At 52.9% G+C, this 19,416-nt stretch overlaps 1 protein-coding gene across 2 annotated transcripts in view; it reads right to left on the reverse strand.

Moving 5' to 3' along the window:
• Positions 1-17: 17 nt before the first annotated feature.
• Positions 18-19,416, reverse strand: part of MARCHF2 (membrane associated ring-CH-type finger 2) — a 37,044-nt gene continuing 17,645 nt past the window's right edge. For both annotated transcript variants that reach the window (XM_064497591.1, XM_064497592.1), the window contains exons 4-5: positions 6,228-6,437; positions 18-3,152 (exon numbers count right to left, since the gene is read on the reverse strand). In XM_064497591.1, coding sequence (XP_064353661.1) covers positions 2,994-3,152; positions 6,228-6,437 — 369 coding nt within the window. In that variant the 3' untranslated portion in view covers positions 18-2,993. The remainder of the gene's footprint in view (positions 3,153-6,227; positions 6,438-19,416) is intronic.

Raw genomic sequence — 19,416 nt, forward strand, 5'->3', positions numbered from 1 at the left:
GTAACAACACAACAACCCACAGCTTGTCTCACTTTTATTTACATAATTGCACGGCCCGTTTCCTCGTGACACTGGAACGCGGCGGGTCAGAGACACTGATTTCCCACATCCACCAGAGCTGAGCATCTCCGCTGGGGAGGAGGAGAAGGCTCAAAGAGTCGTTATCAGCTGTTGCAGGGGCACATGCAACAACTCCGATTATTGGCAACTATGATAAAGACAACGAAGCAGAGAGCAAAGCCAGGCCTGCAGCAGCACAAGGCCAGGCCCCATCCGCCCCAGCCAGGGACTTCTGGCTTTCACAGTTGCATATTTGGATCAACATCAGGTTTCCCAGCGGAAACACTGGCTCTATTAACTCATTGCTAGGGGAAGGCAGTGTGGGAACGCACATCCTCAGATACCTGCCAGAACTAGATGCGTCAGAAGACCAAGCTCCTAGGAGGCAGCCAGGGCTGGGAAGGTTAAACTAGACCCCAACATTTTTGTTGCAGTGGAAATATCCTGGCGTCATGAGTGGTGTTGGGGAAGGGCTGAACCAGGGGGGACCAAGCACCAGGCACAGAGCGGCAATGCAGCGCTCACTGCCAAGAGAAGGGGTCTGGGGAGGGAGGCAGCACCCACGGAGGAGCTGCGGGGCCTGGGAGCAGGGCTGAGCCCCTCCGGCAGCACAGGCGGCAGAGCCGGGGAGCAGAGGGGCCACCCGTGTCCCCAGCACGCAGGCAAACCTTTGCAGACCGGAGAGCAGCCGGCTGGAACTGTTAGGAGCGGGAATAGCTACGCTGCAAAAGCTGATTTGAAATGAGTGCTCGTAGGATGTTGCTGCTGTGCAGAGACCCCGATTGCATCTGAAGAGGCCTCGCTTTACTGGAAGCCTCCAGGAGCACTGGGGGCCAAGTCATCCCAAATTACACAGAAAAAGAAGGAAAGGAAAGAAAGGAAGGTGCCCACAGGTAAATGGTGAAAGGGAGGAGACCAGACCTTTCCAGGGGCCTGGTGGAGAGAGGGGAGCAGCTGTGGCAGAAAATGTTTGTCCCTGTGATCAAACATGTGACCTGACCCTTGTGCTCAGAGCGGAGAGCAAACTGGACCAGCACTTGCCAGCCCAAGACAGAGGCTGCTGCAAAACGTGCTGGGATATCACCGAGTCACGCAAATGAGCCTGGGACGTAAGATAAAGGAGGAAAGTGGACACAGGCCCCGGGGTTGGGGCAGTCCTGCTGGGGAAGCAGGACCCTGGCCGCTGCTGCTCATGCCCACAAGGGGCTTCCAGTGTAGGGTCAGGCAGAAAACAAAAATCAGGGAATAGGGAACATCTAAGGAAAAGCATCCAGGTTTGCAGCTAGAGAGGAGCAGGAATGGCACGTGGTGCTTCGAATTCAAGAAACTACAGGTCCCAATCTAACAGGCCACCAGACTGATCCACCCGCGTTCAGCAAAGGGAGCGGAGGAACGCGGTGCACAGCCATCGCCCACCACGAGGACAGGGGCACCGCTGGAGCCCGCCTTCTCCCTGCTGTCGACACTCACCGGTGCGGGAGTCCGAGCCGAGGCTCCTGCCAAGCACGGCACCGAGCGCGGGCATCGCCTGGCATGGCGGGGAAGCGGTGGAGAGGCAGGGACAAAAGCTAAAGTCAGGAAAAGGGAGAGACTCTACGCCAGGTGCTAAAGAGCTCTGGCAGATCAGCCCCTCCAAGACGGCGGGGTTTCTTAGCTGGGTGGATGCAGATGGACGGAGGAGGAAGAGGAGCACTGGCCCTGTAGGAGAAGGGACCCAGAGCCTGTTCCCCTCCAGGAACTAGTGAATTTGGGGCATTTCTCTAGTGGACACTGAAAACAGGCAGGCAGCGATCTCAGGGATGAACTAAACCATGGCAGCTCCTCTAGCTTTTGCCAAGGAATGTACAAGAGAAACGCAGAGGCAGCTGAGGCTGCCTGCGTCCTGCTGAGCGACTGCAGAGTGCGGCCTGCCCTAGTAAGGTACGCGTGTGACTGAGGAACGAGAGGTCCAGCCTCAAGACAGCGAAAGGACAGCAGCAAACAGACTCCAACTCTCACCTCTTGGGGTCAGAAAAGGTCCTTTCCGAGCATTGTAACAGCAAAAGGCAATGGTGAGGTTAGCTAGCACAAGCCATCGCTTCCCACCCACAGATCCTCCATCTACCTTTGCTAGGAGGACGTTCATACAAGAGCCGAGTGCATCTGCGTCCTGGGGGTGAGCGGGATCTGGGAAGAAAGTTTTGTGAGATCACATCTGCACAGTAAAAGATTCTCATTCGAAACTTTTGAAATTCTCAAAATTACAGTATTTTACAATACAAAATGTCTCCATTCAGTATTATGTCATTTTACTCCTTCTGGGATTATAATAATTATTAAAAACACACAACTTCCTAGAAAGGACAGAAACACCACAAAAGAGACCAAAGAGCAATGGGAAAGGCTGCTGCAATATTATCAAAACCCATTTAGTGCAAAGGAGAAGGGGACTTTCAAGAATGCTCAATGAAAAGTGTTCTTTAAATGCTCACTGGGAGAAAAGGCATAGATTTAACCTCTGAATGAGATCAGGCTGCCAGCTTCTATACTGAAGCTTAGAACATCAACACAAAAGGACTGAAACACAATATGCATGGCCATTAAAAAATAATATTATATATAGATATACATATATAGAGGGGGAGATTTTCCACATATGGTATTTAGTTATAGGAAAGTGTCCCTGCAGACAGGCACATTCGCCATCTGGCTCTTTTGGGCCATTTCACACGACAGACTTTGATCATCTGTCTGTTTGCTGTAGCATGAAGTACGTGCTAACTGCAAAGTCCCCTTGGGTGGGATGATTGTTTCCTAGTGCCTCCACAGCTATCGCGCTGCCGGCACACGCATGGAGACCTGAACCTCTTTTCTGTTGCCAGCCCCCGAGGGCTGCCCCTGCTCCGGCCGTAGATGCAGCCTCGCGGCGCGGCAGGCAGTGGCCGAGGGACGGCTCAGACAGTGGTTTCGTCCGCGGTCTTCTTCATGAGCTTGGCGGAGAGCAAGGAGTGGGGCACGGGGTGAGGGCTCCGCGAGGCCGGGATCATCAAGCGGACTTTCTGGTTGGTCCTTCGCCACTCCGAGTACAGCTGGCAGTGGTAGCGGAACGAAACCTGGTGGGCAACAACGCATCAGCCTGGTTACCGCACTCCCGGCAGAAATGCTGTAGCCTGGAGGGGCTGGCGAGACACCAGCCACCCCATCCACTCCATTCATGCTTTCCAGTTATTCCACCACCACCCCTAAGCAAACGAGGCAGCATCAACCTCTGAACAGTTTGAGGTGCACCATGTCCCAAGCCTTTGATGACAAATCCATATCCTGGTGACACTGGACCGAGACAGCCACAGGGGCTTCCTGGGCAGCATCAGGACAGAGGGCCAGGGTTTGCTCGGCCGGGTTTGGGAAACAAGCCACGGAGACGTGGCAGGGAGGAACCACAACTGGCTCCTTCATCCTGGGCACGGGCTGAAGCAAGCACCAGGGCTGGACTAAACCAGGGGTTCTCCGTGGGATCAGCCTAGAAGTGGCTGAACCCAACCAAACTCCTCCAGCCTCACAGATCCTGGTGGGTCTTATGCACCCTCTGCAGAAACCTTCTCTCCTCGGTCTGCAACAGCAGGACTTTGGTTGGTCTCTCGGCATCACTTTTTCCGACAACGCTCTTGCTCGGGAGATGGCCGTTTCCGCACACAGCCCACGAGAGGGAGACAGGAGGGGATTCCAAGGCTGCACAGGACCTGCGACAGCCTGGCCCTGCAGTTTCCGAGCAGCCCTGCAAGAGGGAGCTTCGAGCTTGGCTTCCCCAGCTGTCTCGACTCCTTGCTCTGCCCTGTTGCAATCATTACCGCCACTACAGATTTTCTCTCAGCTCCTGCTGCTTCTTCAGCTTTGAAATTACACTTTTCTAGAGATTTTTGAGGAATAAAAGGAGCATACGTTTCCCTTGCATTTTTTTTCCTCAAAATTGTGAGGAAGAAAATTAAATACTTAATCCAGTCACAGCCACTCATCAAAACCAAAGTTTCTTGTTTCGTAGAAGTAAACATCAAGTGTCATTTAGCTGGTATACCTGACAAATAAAAAGTCAGTACTGCTAACCCTGTTGGACAGCACTCATATCTGCTACCAGGGATGGAGCCAGGCCACACATGGGGTAATTTAGCCTATTCACATGTGCTCTCCCATCTTTACCTAACATAGAGATACAACTGTGGAAATAACGTTATTTACTTATAAACAAGAAGCAGATGCATCTTGTAGCGTTGCTGTAGTGTTCAGAGACCGCGTGCGAATGGAGAGCTAACAACGCGAAACTCGAGGAAAGCTGCTCCCCGGGAAGGAGCAGCAGCCCCGACCTCAGCGTCTCCCGCAAACCTCATGCTGGGGTTCTGCCCACAGCACCACCGCGGACCCGCGTAACAGCCCTCCGCGCTGCACAGCGGGATTGCAACTGCCTGTTACAGTAAGTCTGAATAACGGGGCTCCAGACCAGTCCCGGGACCGAGAAGGCGGAAGCGCTTCCTCTTACCGTTTCCAATTTTAGCTCGGCTTTCTACAGAAATGAAGCTTATGCAACCGTGCGTCAGAGCAAGTTCATGCAGCGCTGGGGTTCACCCCGACAGCTCCCCGGTGCAATGCAGTCGATGCCCGTTTTGATGGCAGCAGAGACCACACGCACTCGGTGCACTGGCTGCTTCCTATGCGCCTGCCCCACCGAAGGGGAGGCTGCAGCACCAGCTCACCCTTCACCAGAGCCCACGTGGGAGAGCTGCGAGGAACGTCCAAGCCCCAGGGAAAGCTCAGTTTCTCTGAGATCAGAGCGTGAGGTGGCAGGGGACTGGGCTGCGACTGGGCTGCCCACAGCATGGCCACCTTTTCTGGGCCCCCCTCCTCCTCCCCTGGCCACTGCGTCTCTTCCCTTCCCAGGATGGTGCTTCCCAGCAAGCAGCCAGAGAAGGGTACCAAGAGGGCGTGAGCACATGCAGGGTTTAGAAGGAGAGCTGAAATGAAAATCCAAACCCATGCAGAGCATGAAAGAACTGGATGGGAAACAGAAGAAAGTCCCCAGCCTGGGAGCCTGCGGAGAGAACAGGAGCAGCTCAGCTGGGGGAGCCCGGAGGGGCTCCGGGAGCAGAAGGGCAGGGAGCTGCTCCCCAGCCCAGCTGCTCCTCTGGGCTCTCGGCTGGGAGAGCTCCTGCATGTGCTACACAGCAAATTCTGCTTTCCTGCTCCTATGGCCCCGCTCCAAGCTACAGGCTCCTGGCTGCCTAACTCAGCATGTCCAAAAGGATGCAAAGCAGGACATCTGTGGGAAACCCTTTCCCAGCACGGATCGGTTAAACATCCAGACAGAATCAAGTGCCAATTCCCACTAATCCCTGGTTCCTCTAATCCCTGCAACACAGCAGTAAAACAGCAGCGGCGGACCAGGGCAGCCTGGCTGCCCAACCTTGGCTCAGAGCTCTGAGCCCGAGAGCCCAGTACGAGAGAGGAGTCAGAGCTCTGCCCGGGCTGGGGCACTCCTCGCACACCCCCTTGTGTGCTACTGCCTTTTAAAAAATATGCTTGTAGGTATTTGTTTAGCTATGGGCCACAGAGAGCCCAGACAAGCAGTTGACAGGCTGGCACCCCCTTCCTCCTTGCTATCGCTCCTCTGGGTACGGCCCAGCTGCACTGGGCGGCACAAAGTGAGGGGACATGAGAGCAGGTTTCTTATGGGTCAAATGTTTTCTAGATTTTTTTCCTAAACCACCCGGGTACCAAGTCCAAGTCTGTGCTTCTTCTCTTACTTTAAAATAGGAACAGGCAAAACAGCTGGATTGCTGCCTGCCCCCAGCACCAGGGCTTTCCACCCAGCCTCAGCCGTGCTCGGGCCCGTCTGCGGCTTGGATACGTTACAACGCGGGGAACACAGCTCCCATGTCAGTCTGGAAAGCAGATGATCAGGAAGTGGTTTCTCATTCTCAGGCACAGCCAGCAGCTCGTTTTCAAGCAACAGCTTTAGCAGCTCCCGTTTAAAGATAATTAAATGGACATCCAAGGAAAAGAGCCAGAGCTTTGCTCAGGAGGGGAGTCACAGAAGCAGCTCGCTGCACCGAAGCGGTGTGAGCCAGTACTCTGACTTCCCTTTTTAACAGGACAAGGCCCCGGGCAGCGGAGAGCGACGCTCTCTCTTGCACACTCACCAGTGTCCAAAGGACGTAGATTGTAAAAAGTGCTATAGTTAGTGCTATGAGTCCAATGGCCTCCAGCCGGCTGTTGAACTGCAAATGATCCTGGGCTCCCCGAAGACACAGCCAGCCTGAGATCGCTGCCAGGGGAGTAATGAACAGGAAACACACCATGTCACAGAAAAGGGTCCTCTTCTCATTGCGGGGACCAGGATCCTTCAGCCACTGCAGGGAGGAAAGGAGAAAGGGCATTAGTCAGCGCTGTGCCGGCAAAGCAGGACTGCTGCCCCAGGAAGCTCTCACGTGCTCTCTGCAATGTACCCGGTGGATACACTTAACTCGCATAAACCTTCATCAAAATAAGACTAGAAAGCTCCAAGTGTATTTTTAACACCAAACAAGGGAAAGAGAAGAGACAACTGAAGAACGTGTGGTGGAAGGCACCAGTAAATACAGGAGCAGCCTGGGCTCTTCCCTAGAGGGGCAAAGCCCAGCATGAGCTAGCAGACAGAAGGAGTTTGGTTTAGTGAAGTTTGGTCTAGTAAAGCTCTGACAGGTCTTGGAAAGGTCTTGGACTGAGCTTCAACAGAAACACATCCATGTCTCGACAGCTAGGGTATGGACTTCAGGAAACCGGGGGCTCCAGGGTCCGTGGCCAGGCCAAGCCCCCAGGCCAGCTGCCCCCAATCCAACACTGGTTCCTTTTGGAGAACCCCAGCATTTTAGGCTTCCACTCCTTATTTAAATCAAAATTGAATCTGAAACATCCAGATTCACCTGTGAGACCGTGCAAGGAGACAGCAGAAGCAGACTGAGTGCTCTCGAGGGTCCTGCACTGCCCTCCGGGCCCGCAGGAGCTGATGCAGCGTTGCTCCTCGGGGAGCCCAGCACCCACTCGATGCCACCCGTGGGAAACGCAAACACCCACATGCTCAGTATTTTCACTGAGTTGATGACAGAGGAAAAAAAAGCATATCACTTTAGCAACTAAGAAATGAAGACTGGAGAAGAAAAACCAGAAAAACAAAAAGAAGGTGAATAACTAACAACAGGTTTGTACCTGAGCAGGCAAAGCGGGACGGCAGCCAAGGGGGCTGTGGAGTCCAGCCCGGGCAGAGAAAGGTAACACAAACCCACTTTCTTTTGCAGAACAGCCTGTGCCCAAATCTACATCTTCAGATGCAAAAGATCCCAGCTCCCAGGGAAAGGCCTCAACCATTTCTAAGGAAAAAGCAGCATGACTGTCAGGCCAGGAGGGACACAGAGCTTGGCTTGCTGGGCAGAATATCCCCTATTGCTTTCTCCCAGATCTCCGTGGACTACAGCTGACCATGAAGGAACAAGCCATGATCACACAGGACACAGCTGTTGAAACCGCCCTGTCTGCAAAACCCCAAGGACCTTTCCATTGCTGGTGGCCATCCACAGACCACAACGTTGCAGGCCTTCAGGGCAGAAAAGCCCTGCCAGCAACACAACAGAGCTGATTCTGGTGTGTCCCCCCTCATTTTCAGGCTTGCTCGCTTTCCTCCCACGCATTAAGTGATCCATCACGGTGGAGGTTACTGCACCTTTGCTCTGCGTTACCACGAAGCTTTGCAAGTGCTTCTCCCTTGCAGCACTCACAAATTAGCAGGTTGCAGAACAAATGTGGCTCTGTTGCAGACAGGTTTCCCTTCCCCTCGACGAGCAACAGACAGAAAACCTCTAAACATCCGCTTCTTTTAGGACTCCTCGTCTGCTTCCAACATTGGTTCATTTTTACTTTAGGTACTTAACTTTGACAACAGTGATTGTTCTGCTTTTCCTGGGATTATGCTATTTTCAACCTTTCCTTTCTTTCTGTAGGAAAACAAGCAGCTCTGGTTCCTACCAGTTCCGCAGAGTTACTACAGTGCATTTTTACTGGGAGTTTTATACACTGGGCTGCTGGATCCTCCCCTGTTTCAGGCACCAGGCTTGTTTAGGATCTTTTACTCAAACAAAAATTGGAGAACATATCCTGGCTTGTTTAGGATCTTTTACTCAAACAAAAATTGGAGAACATATCCAAGAGGCACAGTCCCAGCAGGGAAGGGAACGATCGCGGGAGAACCCCGCACCAGGGCACACAGCTGCACTGAGGACCCCTTCCCAATGGGACCACTGGGGACAACGCAACCGCACAGCCTAATCCACAGAGCCGTTCCAGCCTGGGGCACCCAGAGGTCTCGGGGTGCCACTTCCAGCGAGGGCTTCTCCAGCAGCGGGCTCCTTAGCCGTACGCTGCTGCAGATGCTGCACAGGCTGCAGATGCATTCCCGGTCGAGCATGCCACTGACAGCTGGGAAACACATCTGGAGCGAGCGCAGCACCAGGGCACTGCCCATGCCTTCTTCCAGCCCCTCCTTGAACATCAGTGCTACAAGGCGTCCTCAGCTGTGAGCTGCCCCACAGGGGGACCAGTCCCACCACCGGGGCTGCAGCCCTGATTTCAGCCAGAGCATTTGCTGCACTGGATCCCTCTCTTCCACGTCCTAAGTTACCCGGATGCATGAGCCGCAAGACCCCTTACCTGATCTCCCCAGCTCCGAGTCTGGGAGTTAATTTGGGGTTGCCTGCTTTCAAATAGGCAGCGTTAAAAGAGACCAGCTGACAACTCTGAACACAAAGTCCCTTCCCTACCCAAGAAATCACAGTGCAAAAAGAAAGCGATACAGAAGTGCTGGCGGCAGACACGCGAGAAGTTAAGGGGACAGCACCAGCCGAGACAGAGCACCAGCAACCCGAGCCTGTGGCTGGCCAGAAAGACGAGCAGAAGAAGTTGGCCTGGAGGGAAGCCTGGAAGGATGTAAGCGATTCTGTGCAGATTTAACCAAGGGGAGAGAGTCTAGCATCAGGGACGTACAGCGAGACACAGCAGAGGGGTGAAGACAGGCTGTGAAGTACAGGCAAACAGCTCACGTGAGCTGGGAAAAAGGAGGAGGAGATGGTGAATATGGGCGAGGAACAGCAACGTGGCTGCGGCATCAGATCCGCGACAGCACCGTGCTCTCCGGACACCTGCGGTGGGATGCTGAGCTGGACAAGGCCAGAGGAGAGGACACTGCAACAACAGATAAGAGTCAGGCCAGGAATTTCAGCTGGGAGGACTGGCAGGTGAGGCTGTATTTTAGAGATGTGACCTGACACTTCCGAGAGACCCAGACGGAGCGTGAACGAGCGAAGCTAGAGAGCAAGCTGAAGAGCACAGCGATCTGGGGCCCGAGTAACGTTCCCACAATAAAAAACAGCAAGTAAAGAGCATTTTTAAAGCCATTCTGAGCACGACTTGATGGTCAGACAGCCACGAGGAAATTTCAGAGCGGCCACAGCCATGGTTTGGACAAGAGGAGCCGGGACCGGGGCTGGCAGACCTGCAAGTCACCCTCTGCGTGGCTTTGAGGACGAGATTAGTGAGCGATGAGCTGCGCAGGGAAGATAAGGACCACACACACAGGCCTGAGCAACCCCAAGAGGAAGCGAGGGTGGACAGCGGCTCATCTGCACAGCAAAAGCTGCTCCTACAAACAGCATGTTGGCAGCCCTCTCGCTCACTCCCCTCCCCGCACATGCCTGGTTTTCCCAACTCCAAACAGCGAAGGGCTTCCACCAGCCTGTCCTGGCTGTACAGCACTCGGGTGGATGCTAAACTATCTAGACCTGGACCAATAACCCTCTAGCAGCAACCCCAGAGCATCCCATCCCTGTAAACAAGGGCAGTTTAGGTCACTTTTGGCCCTCGTATAATAAACTTAAGGACTGAGGGCAGCCAGATATTTTACTCCATCTTCTTCTATTTACATGCCTTGTGACCTTTGAAACTCCCCCTTCCTCCCCAAGACAGGAGCCAAGCATGTAAAGGCAGGAAGCAAATTAATTTCCTTTTGAAGTAGTTGATTCACTTTGCCAATATGCACTGACACAGTAAAAAGAGAACACAATAAGCCACCCTAAGGGCACAGGGCTTTTGGCACAGCGGCAGATGAATGCACACGGGACTTAAAATAAACCTTGCAAACAATCCAAAAGTGGTCAGTCAGATTAAACAATTTTTGCAGGCAAAACTGTCAAGTAAACATGGGAAAGCAACAAAAGCACAGCTTGGTCTTCTTCCAGGCCGAGTCCAAAAACAATTGCTCCCATGCTGCAATCGAGTGCGAGTCCAAAGAGCGGCAGAGCTGGCTGCTCTCTGCCCCGCTCTGGCTACGAGCTGGCCCCCGGACCACCCCGCGGGGAACAAGCTCTCGCTGCTTTTGCGACAAGAAGTTGTTCCAGGCACAGAGTATTTCTTTGTCCTCCAGCACAATCCTGGGGCTTTTCCAGATGTTCGTGCTCACTCGGATCAGCAGGGCTGCGGAAGGGAGCTGCTTCCCTGACCCTCCTGCACCGCTGCTGCGAAACACCCGTGCCGTTGGCCACAGCCACCACACGCCACCCCGAGTGGGTCCCTCGGGTGGGCTCACGGCAGCCCGTGATGGGTGCTGCACACCCAGCAGAGCATCTGGGGAGGATGCTACACGCTACTGCCAGGCGGGGAGCAGCCCCACGCCTCGCTGGCATATTCCTGAGATTACAGAGAAAACTTTCAAGCCTTTTGCTCTCCTCTCTAGGCCACCAGTCCTTTAAAGCTCAAGGGTTGTCTGCACTGCTGTTTACCAGGGGCCTCAGCTGGGCGTCCTTTGCACCACACGTAACACGGACCTCAAAGAGGGAGAAGCACTGAAGGAAGGTGAGCCCTGATGTTTGAGGGAAGGACGAAGGAATCTGATCTTTGGGCACTCTGGTGCCCAAGGAACCAGGGTGAGCTGCCGGTGATGGAAGGCAGGAACAGAGAAGGGCACCGGGATATCATCAGCTCCCCAGCGAGCAAACAGCAGCGCTCAAAGTATAACGGAGCACAGTCTCCCTGAGGGCCATCCCGGCACGTGCTCCTCTGCAGAGCCGTTGCGTCGCAGAGCTGGGCCGCATCCTGCCCCTTGAGCCCGGTAAGGCCTCGGGGGACGACAGGCCATGCAGCATTGGGGGACTGTCCCAGCAGTGCTCAGCACCTTGCAGTCATTCTGGGGGGGTTATAAAGGAGTGTTTCAGAATGAGTTTTTATTTTTACAGCTTGCTTACGTTGCACTGCAAAACGTCCGTGGCTGCAAGCCAGCAGCCGCTGGTTCACCCGGGCGGCATTCACAGGCCAAGGGCAGTCCCGTGCCGAGCGGGACTAACATAGCGCAGGGCGAATAAGCCTCCAGTCTCTCCTAACCTCACCACTGTGCTGCTGCTCCGGGAAGCGCCATTCACGACCACGAAGACCTGCCAACCTCACCAGCAGGTCCCACTGCAAAGCCCCCCCGCGCTTCGCAACTACAGCATCACACAAGCAGCAGCAAAGCCGACAAGAGCATCTGGCTGCAGAAAGCCAGCGATGTACAGAACTTCCCCTGTCCTCTCAACCCACCAACGAGCTGTCCCATAGCTGCTCAGGCGCCCATTGAATTTCCTCTCGTCGCTGACCCGGTGTGGGGCTACGTAAGCCAGAAAGAAAAACATAACCTTGGTTGACAGCACTGTCCCTGCCCCGAGAAATAGGTTGAATCAAAAAAACGCAGCTTCAGAAGAGGGACTGCCGCATCCCTTCCCTGGGCGGCCACGATGAAACCTCCTTGCAGGCCACCGAGCTACCGGGCAGCCCCAGCAGGATTATCCTGTTTCCTTTCCCAAGGGAGAGGGATGTTTTCCGATGCAGCACTTGGAGTTGAGGAAGCTGAAGATTAGAAATGCCCCCAGCCCTACATGCAGGGCAGTCAAACACCGCCGGAATGAAGTCTCCCCTCCTCATCCTCACCATCCTTGCCAGGCACGGATGGGGCTGGGCAAACTGGGGAGGATGGAGATGCAGGGAAGAGACCTAGTGCTGGGCAGTGCCAGTGGAGGGCAGGGATGAAGTATTCCTGGTTTGGGCCCAAAAAGGGCCACTCAGTGCTTGCTCAGCAGTGTCAGGGGAGTGCAGAGAGAAAAACCGAGAGCATCTAGAGATCTAGAGAAAAGAGGAGGATCTGGAGAAATACAATGAGAAGATCTAGGATGGGATCTGGGCAAAAAGGATGAGAGAACACGGGACACAGCTGAAGCCAAGCATGAATTGTTTTTTACCAGATGCAAGAGTCTAACACAGGCTTGCTTTAAAAGAGAGGAGAGATCGGAGTGACAAGCTGAAGAAGGGGATAGCAAAGCATAGGGGAGATGGAGAAGAGACTGGGACAGAGAGTTAAGGAGAAGAATTCAAGGAAAGCAGAGCAAAAATGTCTGTGAGGAAGATAAGTGCAGGAGGAAGGGTGGGGAGAGCTTGCGTCACGCCTCTCACTTCTCTGAACTGGAGGTGAGGCAAAGGCCACTCCTGCACCGGGTGCTGCGTGTGGAGGTGAAATTTCTTTTCCTAATAACATGAGCTGGATGAATAAAAATATCACTACTGCTCCCTACAAACCTCACTTGCCCTGTGCTGGAGACATCTCAGCAGCAGCTCCACCAGCTGCGGGGGACCAGCAAGGAGGTGGGAAGACCGCATGCAGACCGTCCTGGACTCCTGTGTGACCCAAACTGCCATGCAGACGCGCCTGTGAGCTTCAAGCACATTTTGTTGCAGACAACACTTGTGTTTGGAAGGTGTATTTTCCTTAGCAGACCAAAAAAGTCCACTGACCTACATAAAACACCCAGCTTAAGTGAACCAAGAGCATTAGCAGTCAGTGAAAAATAAGCATCTTCAATCAAAAATGCATAATAGAGCACAAATGAAAACAGAAGCAGCAAAAACCACGGCAGTCTCCAGGACGGCATGATACACTTGGAAGCAATTCTTTTGCAGAAGCGTAAAGACACGCAGATATTGCTAAAGCTGCCATTTTGAAACAAAACGCATTAACAAGCATATTGCAAGGAGAGGCAGCACTGAAGACACGAAAGCAGAGTTTTCTTGGGGCTCCATCCCGAGACCAGCTTGCAGTGACAGAAATTTGGGAACAAAGAGCATTGTTAAACTGCTCCAGTGGTGACAACACAAGCCAGAGAAACAGTTTGTGGAATTAGTGAGTTGTCCCCAATGAATTTTGCTTTAGCAAAGGTATTAAATGCTTACAGAGGCGCTACGAACAAGTCACACATAACACACATCAGCCTTTGCCACCAGGATACGTTGGCTTTAGACATCCCAGTGATTTTAGCAAGCCTGGAGTCGCTCGCCCTCATCAGCAGCGACGCACGTCCACTGCCAGAGCCCAGCCCTGCAACCCCGCTCCTCTCCCCGGGGTGTAAATGAAGGGTGGCCAAAAATACGTCCTTCCTCTTTGATGTGGACTGACATGTTGCTGGGATTAGACAGCTGCTGCTCCAACGCCGGCATGATCTGCCAGCCCCGGACGCTTCCGCGGGGACCTTCACTGCCGGGCACAGGCTGCAGCACCCGCGACACGGCTTTCCCAGCACCCGAGCCCGGTCTGAGCCAGCAGCACCTTTCCGGTGGGGACACGGTGCCAAAGGACACAGTCAGACATGACTCACAGCACAGGCGGACAACGGCGGTTGCTGCGGGATGGCTCATGACGGACTGTAGCAGGAGTCACGGGGGATTGGGGTGGTTTTTCTTAAGCCCATTTAGAAAGACTCAGAGAGGAGAAAACTACCAACAGGAAAAAGCTAAAAGGCTTTAAAAGCAGTTAATGAATGGAAAAGGCAAACGGGAAAGGGTCACTGCCAGCAAAACATGCAGAACGACGCGGCCATGAAAAGGAAATACTTTCTCCGATAATCTGAGGAAACAGAGGGCAAACGGGCCAGAGGGAGCTCGGGAACAAGAAACACCGACGGACCAGCTCTCCCACCTCCCTGGCCAGGGAGAGGGACAGGAACGGCGCAGAGGGGACGGCACTTGCTCGTGCCAGTAGAAACAGAGCCGCATCACCACCGTTGCTAATGCTCTCTAGAGATACCTGATCTGGTAGCGAATGTTTTAACCTATGTAGTTCTCCCTGAAATCCTAAGGGACAAAGCAGCTGTGGCAGGGAGGGCACTTTGCAGGAGAGAACAGGTTCATGACGGATTGAGTCACAGACCAAAGAAAGGAGTTTAGCTGGAAAGAAGGTGACTAAGACTCGGATACATTTTGCTCCATTTTATACTCTAACAACCGGTTGTCTAAATCATTTCCACTTTCTTTGACTCCTCCTAGAGTCAGGAAAAGGCAGGCACCTCCCGACAAGGTGTCCCTTCCTAACCTGGGTTTCTAAGGAGGCAGGGACGAATTGGTCAGAAGAGGCACTTCCTTCACCCCCAGACTGCAGGGCTCCAAAGAGCAAGGTTTGCTCAGGGCAGTTTAAGGTGTCTAAAGTTAGGGCAAATAAACCAACCATGCCTGGAGAACTGTGTGGCCGTCCATGGCCCAGGAGAAAGGGCTGTCTAGACTGAAGCAAAGTCTCATTTCCAAAGGCCTGTGGCCCTTCTGCTAAAACACTCTGGACAACAGAAATACAGATGTTTTCTGAAGATCAGTCCTATGCAGTAACTAAGCATTTTGTGTGCCTGAGGTCATTTGAAGGAAGCAGAATGAAGCACCTGCTCCAGAAGAGCTATATGCACTTTGGCTTAGGGTTTGAATCTTCTCATCTAAACATCTACTGCTGAAGTCTTCCAAATAATACAACGATGCATTTTGCTCTTTTTGACTTTGTCAACCATGCTGGCTAAAGTCTAAAGCATTCAGGCCACTTCCACATAAACATACAAACTAAACATTAAAGTAGCAAAGTTAATTACTGGGAATCAGTCCTTCTCCAAGGCTTGGCCATCTCATTCTCTGCTGGGGACAAATTCCCCACTTGAGAGCCCCAAACCACAATCCCCTTGGGGGTGGAGGCCATTTCAAAGGGCCAAACAGAAGCCACTCCGTTGTTTCACAGCACAGACACCTTGCACACCCAGCCAACAGCTAGAGACCCTCGCTGGGCACTGGGACTTCAGGTCAACTCTCCACCTTCACCCGCAGTGATTAAAACGTGCCCCCAAAAAAGCGTCCAGCCCAAACTCACACCCTAATGGTTAACAAAAGCCTTTTGTGCTTTCTGAGCTTTCAAACAGCTTCCTAGTTAAAAAATAACTAAACGAGGTTGCACTGCCAGAGATATCCTCCCCACACCCATGGGCCAGCCCGCAGCTGCCAGAGCCAACTCAGCGCTCGAACGAGTCCCCCACTCCTGGTTCAGAGATCAGGCGTGCTGGCAGCAAACACTACTGCTATTTTTAAATTGAACGGACCACAACGTAAATAAATGGCTGCTTAAACAAAATAATATCCAATCCTATTAAAAAAAACAACTTTAACCAATGCTGAACAAGGTTGCTGTCTTCCACCCCAAAAGGAGGCTGCAGAACTAAATCAGGGTTTGTGAAGTGCACAGCAGTAAGCGCCCCGGAGAAGCCTATGAGGATATGAACAATTTTGTCTTGCAAGCAGGGACAGAAGAGCCCACAGCCACACAACACACAGCAGGATAAACCAAATTAGCTAACTAGTGTGTAGTTTTCACCCGCGCACTGATCCTGGAAACAAGAGTCTGTGATCACTCAGAGACTGCCGCGTACTGCAGCTCTGCAAGAGGGCAGAGCTAAGAATTAAGGCAACTCTGATCATTGCATTTCCTCACTTCCAAGAGCTTTCTGCAGCTTCCATAGAAGCATTTCAACTCAACCATGCGGTCTCCCCACAGCCTTTGCCAAAACGATTCCTCCAGTCCACAGTCAGTTCTCAGCCTTCCTCCTTCTGAAGGCTCTTCATGCACACGTGAGACAGAACTGTTTTTTCCCAGGGCTGGTGGCCTGTTCCCACTTTGGAAGCTGTGCTGGTCCCCGGGCTGGAAAGACGCAGAGCAAACAGCAAGAGCAGACTGGTTCCTCCTGTGAGGACCAGCACTAGCAGGTAGCGTATCACATAATTCACTTCTGGGTTTTCTCATAGCTGCTATATAGCAGCAAAGGAGAGCTAGGACGCCTGGGTTCCCTTTTGCACCTGGGACAGACCCTTTCATCAATGCCACTGCCACCAAGCATGCTCCCACGTGGCTCCCAGGCCTGGTCTCCATGCCGTTTAGCCTCCTCTGCTCCCCAACTTCCATCTCGACTTCCCAGCTCTCTGCCCAACGAGCCAAGTCTCTCCTTCACCTGCCAGTCCAGGACTGTTTCTTTCCCCAGTTTTCCAGCTCCTTGCCCCAACATGCAGAAACTTTCCCTGTATCAGCCCCAGGACCCAACGCTCCTCTGGCTCACGGCAGCCTTACGAGCTGCAGGACATCGGCTTGGCCCCTGCAGGGACTCGGGGACGGAGCAGGCTCCGAGGGAAGCGTCCGCTGCGCGGCCGGGGGATCACAGCGCTCAGGGACTGGGGCTCTTAGGGCACTGTGGAGCTGCTCCCTACCGCGCGGTGACCAGTGGGTTCTCTCACATCCCACGCAAAGATCACTTCCCTGAAAGTTTCCCAACGGCCCCTTCCTCCCCACAACGTCAAACAGTAGCGGAGCATTTCTCAGATAAGGGAGTTTAGGAAATCATGTCATTTCTGAATGACTATGCAGCATCTCCTTCCCTAATCCTGTTCTCAGAAGTGGTTGAACAATTTGGGGCTGAAACGTCGCAAAAAGTATTTGGTGAAGAGTTTCAGCCCAGTCTGGCGTGGATGAGATGAAACCTGACTGCAGACGGGGGGTATTAATGGGAAATGCAGGCGAGCTGGCAGAGCGGTTATCGGCTCTTCAGAAGGGCTTTGCGCTAAGGGCAGAGCCTCCGCTAATGAGACCCGCTCCTGAAAGCGGCCCAGTTTCATAAGCTGGCCTCTGAGCGAACAAAAAGCCCAAAAAAAGGTTTCACGCTCGCATTCATTGCTTCTGACGAGCACAGATTTGGGCAGCGCAGAAGCTCAGAGTGGTTATAACTCACAAGAAAATGAGAAACTGAAACCCAGGGCACTTTCCCTGCACTCCTGGTAGGGATCAGAGCGCTTTACAGTGTGCTGGAAACCATACAACAAAAACAGCTGATCTTTCCAGCTAGGTGAGCCGTTCCGCTTGCAGCAGGCCCCCCTGCTCTCGAAGGGCCAGATACATGGGGCACGTGCAGACGAGCTGAGCTGCGAGGCAGAGACCTGGCACGTCCACGTGCCTCGGCCCTAGCGCGCTCTCCGCAGCGCGTACAGAGCAGTTTGCACCAGACTCCCTGCACGGCGGGCAAGCGGTCCTGGCCCTCGGGAAGGAGCAGGCATGGGCTGCCGCCACCGGGCTATTTACACGGGGCTGCAGGTTGCTTCTCGAGCCAGGGAAAACCCTTGCTGCCAGCAAACTGCAGGCAAAGGAATTGCTCCAAGGCTGTACGAGGACAGCAAGCTGCAGGTTAGACTCCGCTTTACAGCAGGGATCACTCTCACTGGCAAGTTGGCAATCATTTTGGGCAGAGGTTTAGCCAGACTCCGAACCTGTGAGGCACTAACATGTGACTGGATCACTTGCTGGTCACTACAGGCTTACAGGCTCCATTTCAGAGGGTTCTTCAGATTTCGGCAGGAGTTAAAAGCTGATCGTCCTGGGCTGCTCAATCATCCACCTTGGAATATGGACAACAAAGCTCACAGAGGACCCGTGACTTTGCCGTCAGCATACAAGCAACAGCTTCTCTCACCTGCCGGAAACACAGACCTCGGTGTCACAGGAGAAACCGCTCCAAGATACACCGGCCTTTCAGCCTTTGCTCAAGCATCCTGTTTCCTAAGCCACTTCTTGTTACGAGGTGCTACAGCATCTGTGAGCTATGACAAAATGCACTTCCACATGTTTGTTTCTGTGCCTGAATACTTTATTAGCTCTTAAGCTAAAACATCTGAAACCTGCACTCAAAATTTTGGCCTGCGTAAGCCTTACCAAGCTCAGTGTTTCAGGGTGTTCCTGCAGTGTGCTCTCAAAGCTAAGACAGGGCTCTTCCCAAGTGTTTTAAAACCATGGTTTTCAACCTCTGGAACACCCATTTGGAAGGCTTTGGTGAAAGTGACACTTTCTATCTGTTTTAGCAGCTGGGGGAAAAGTGATAAGACTCTGACTGTACTAATCACTGACATAAATGCTGTTCTGCGAATTGCAGTTCTAACTACACAATTCAACTTAGCATTGAAGTCTAAGGCCACCTCCTATCCGGTGCTGTCAAGCCAATGATAATTGGTTTTAAATTAAACGATCATTAAAACCAAAAATCATTTTTCCAAACTGATGATTGAATGCTTCTCCAATTGGAGGGCTCTCTTCCCTCCAGGACTCTCTGGGAGCCCAAAGGAGATAACGGCGCAGGAAGGAGAGCTGGGGACTGCAGGAAGGAGGAGGAGGAGGAGGAGGCTGGTATCATTTCCTGAGAAAGCTGGGATGGGAAAGGAAGTAGCCTCGGGAGTTGATGGGAATGGGAACAGAGCTGGGAAAATGAGCTTATAATTGCAATTGTGACTCAGTTTTCCTCTGGTGTGGGCTATGCAGTGGGCTGCGTGATCTGGTATGTACAGTAGGCTATGACCAGTCACAGTCGCAAATCAGAATTAACCCCCGCACACCTCTGATGGCAGGTACCAACAAATCCCTAGCTGGCAGGTAACATGATAAGAATCATTTCACAGACCTCCTTCTGCAGCCTCCTGGACCATGGTGCAGCAGCACTGCTTTGTAACAGTTTAAAACACAACAAACAAAAACCCCACAACTTTTGAAACTAAACCTGGAGCTCAGTGCCACATCCAAACAGCCGTGGAAGCACGTGATGATAAAACTCTGTGAGGGTGCATGCAAAGAAGCGGAGCATTTATAGTGGTGGCTTCAGATGATGCTTCCCCACTTCTCTCACTGCTGATGCCTGCAGTACTGGGGGAGCACACAAAATTGTTAGCTGTAAATCCCCCACCTTCCAACTGTGACTTCTCCGCAGTTGCACGTTGTATCTAACAAACGCCCAGTCCAACCCAGAAACCAGCTGACACAGGGAGGAGTCTGCCTGCAGTTTCCTGGGCATCCTGGGGGGAATGGAAGGAGCTGGACCCAAAGTTACAAGCAGTAACATCAGGATTACTCAATGGAGGACAGGCACCTAGTGAGCAGTACCGGCAGTCGCCACATCTCAC

The sequence above is a fragment of the Dromaius novaehollandiae genome, chromosome 25 (genome assembly GCF_036370855.1).
Source record: "Dromaius novaehollandiae isolate bDroNov1 chromosome 25, bDroNov1.hap1, whole genome shotgun sequence".
Lineage (NCBI taxonomy): Eukaryota > Metazoa > Chordata > Aves > Casuariiformes > Dromaiidae > Dromaius > Dromaius novaehollandiae.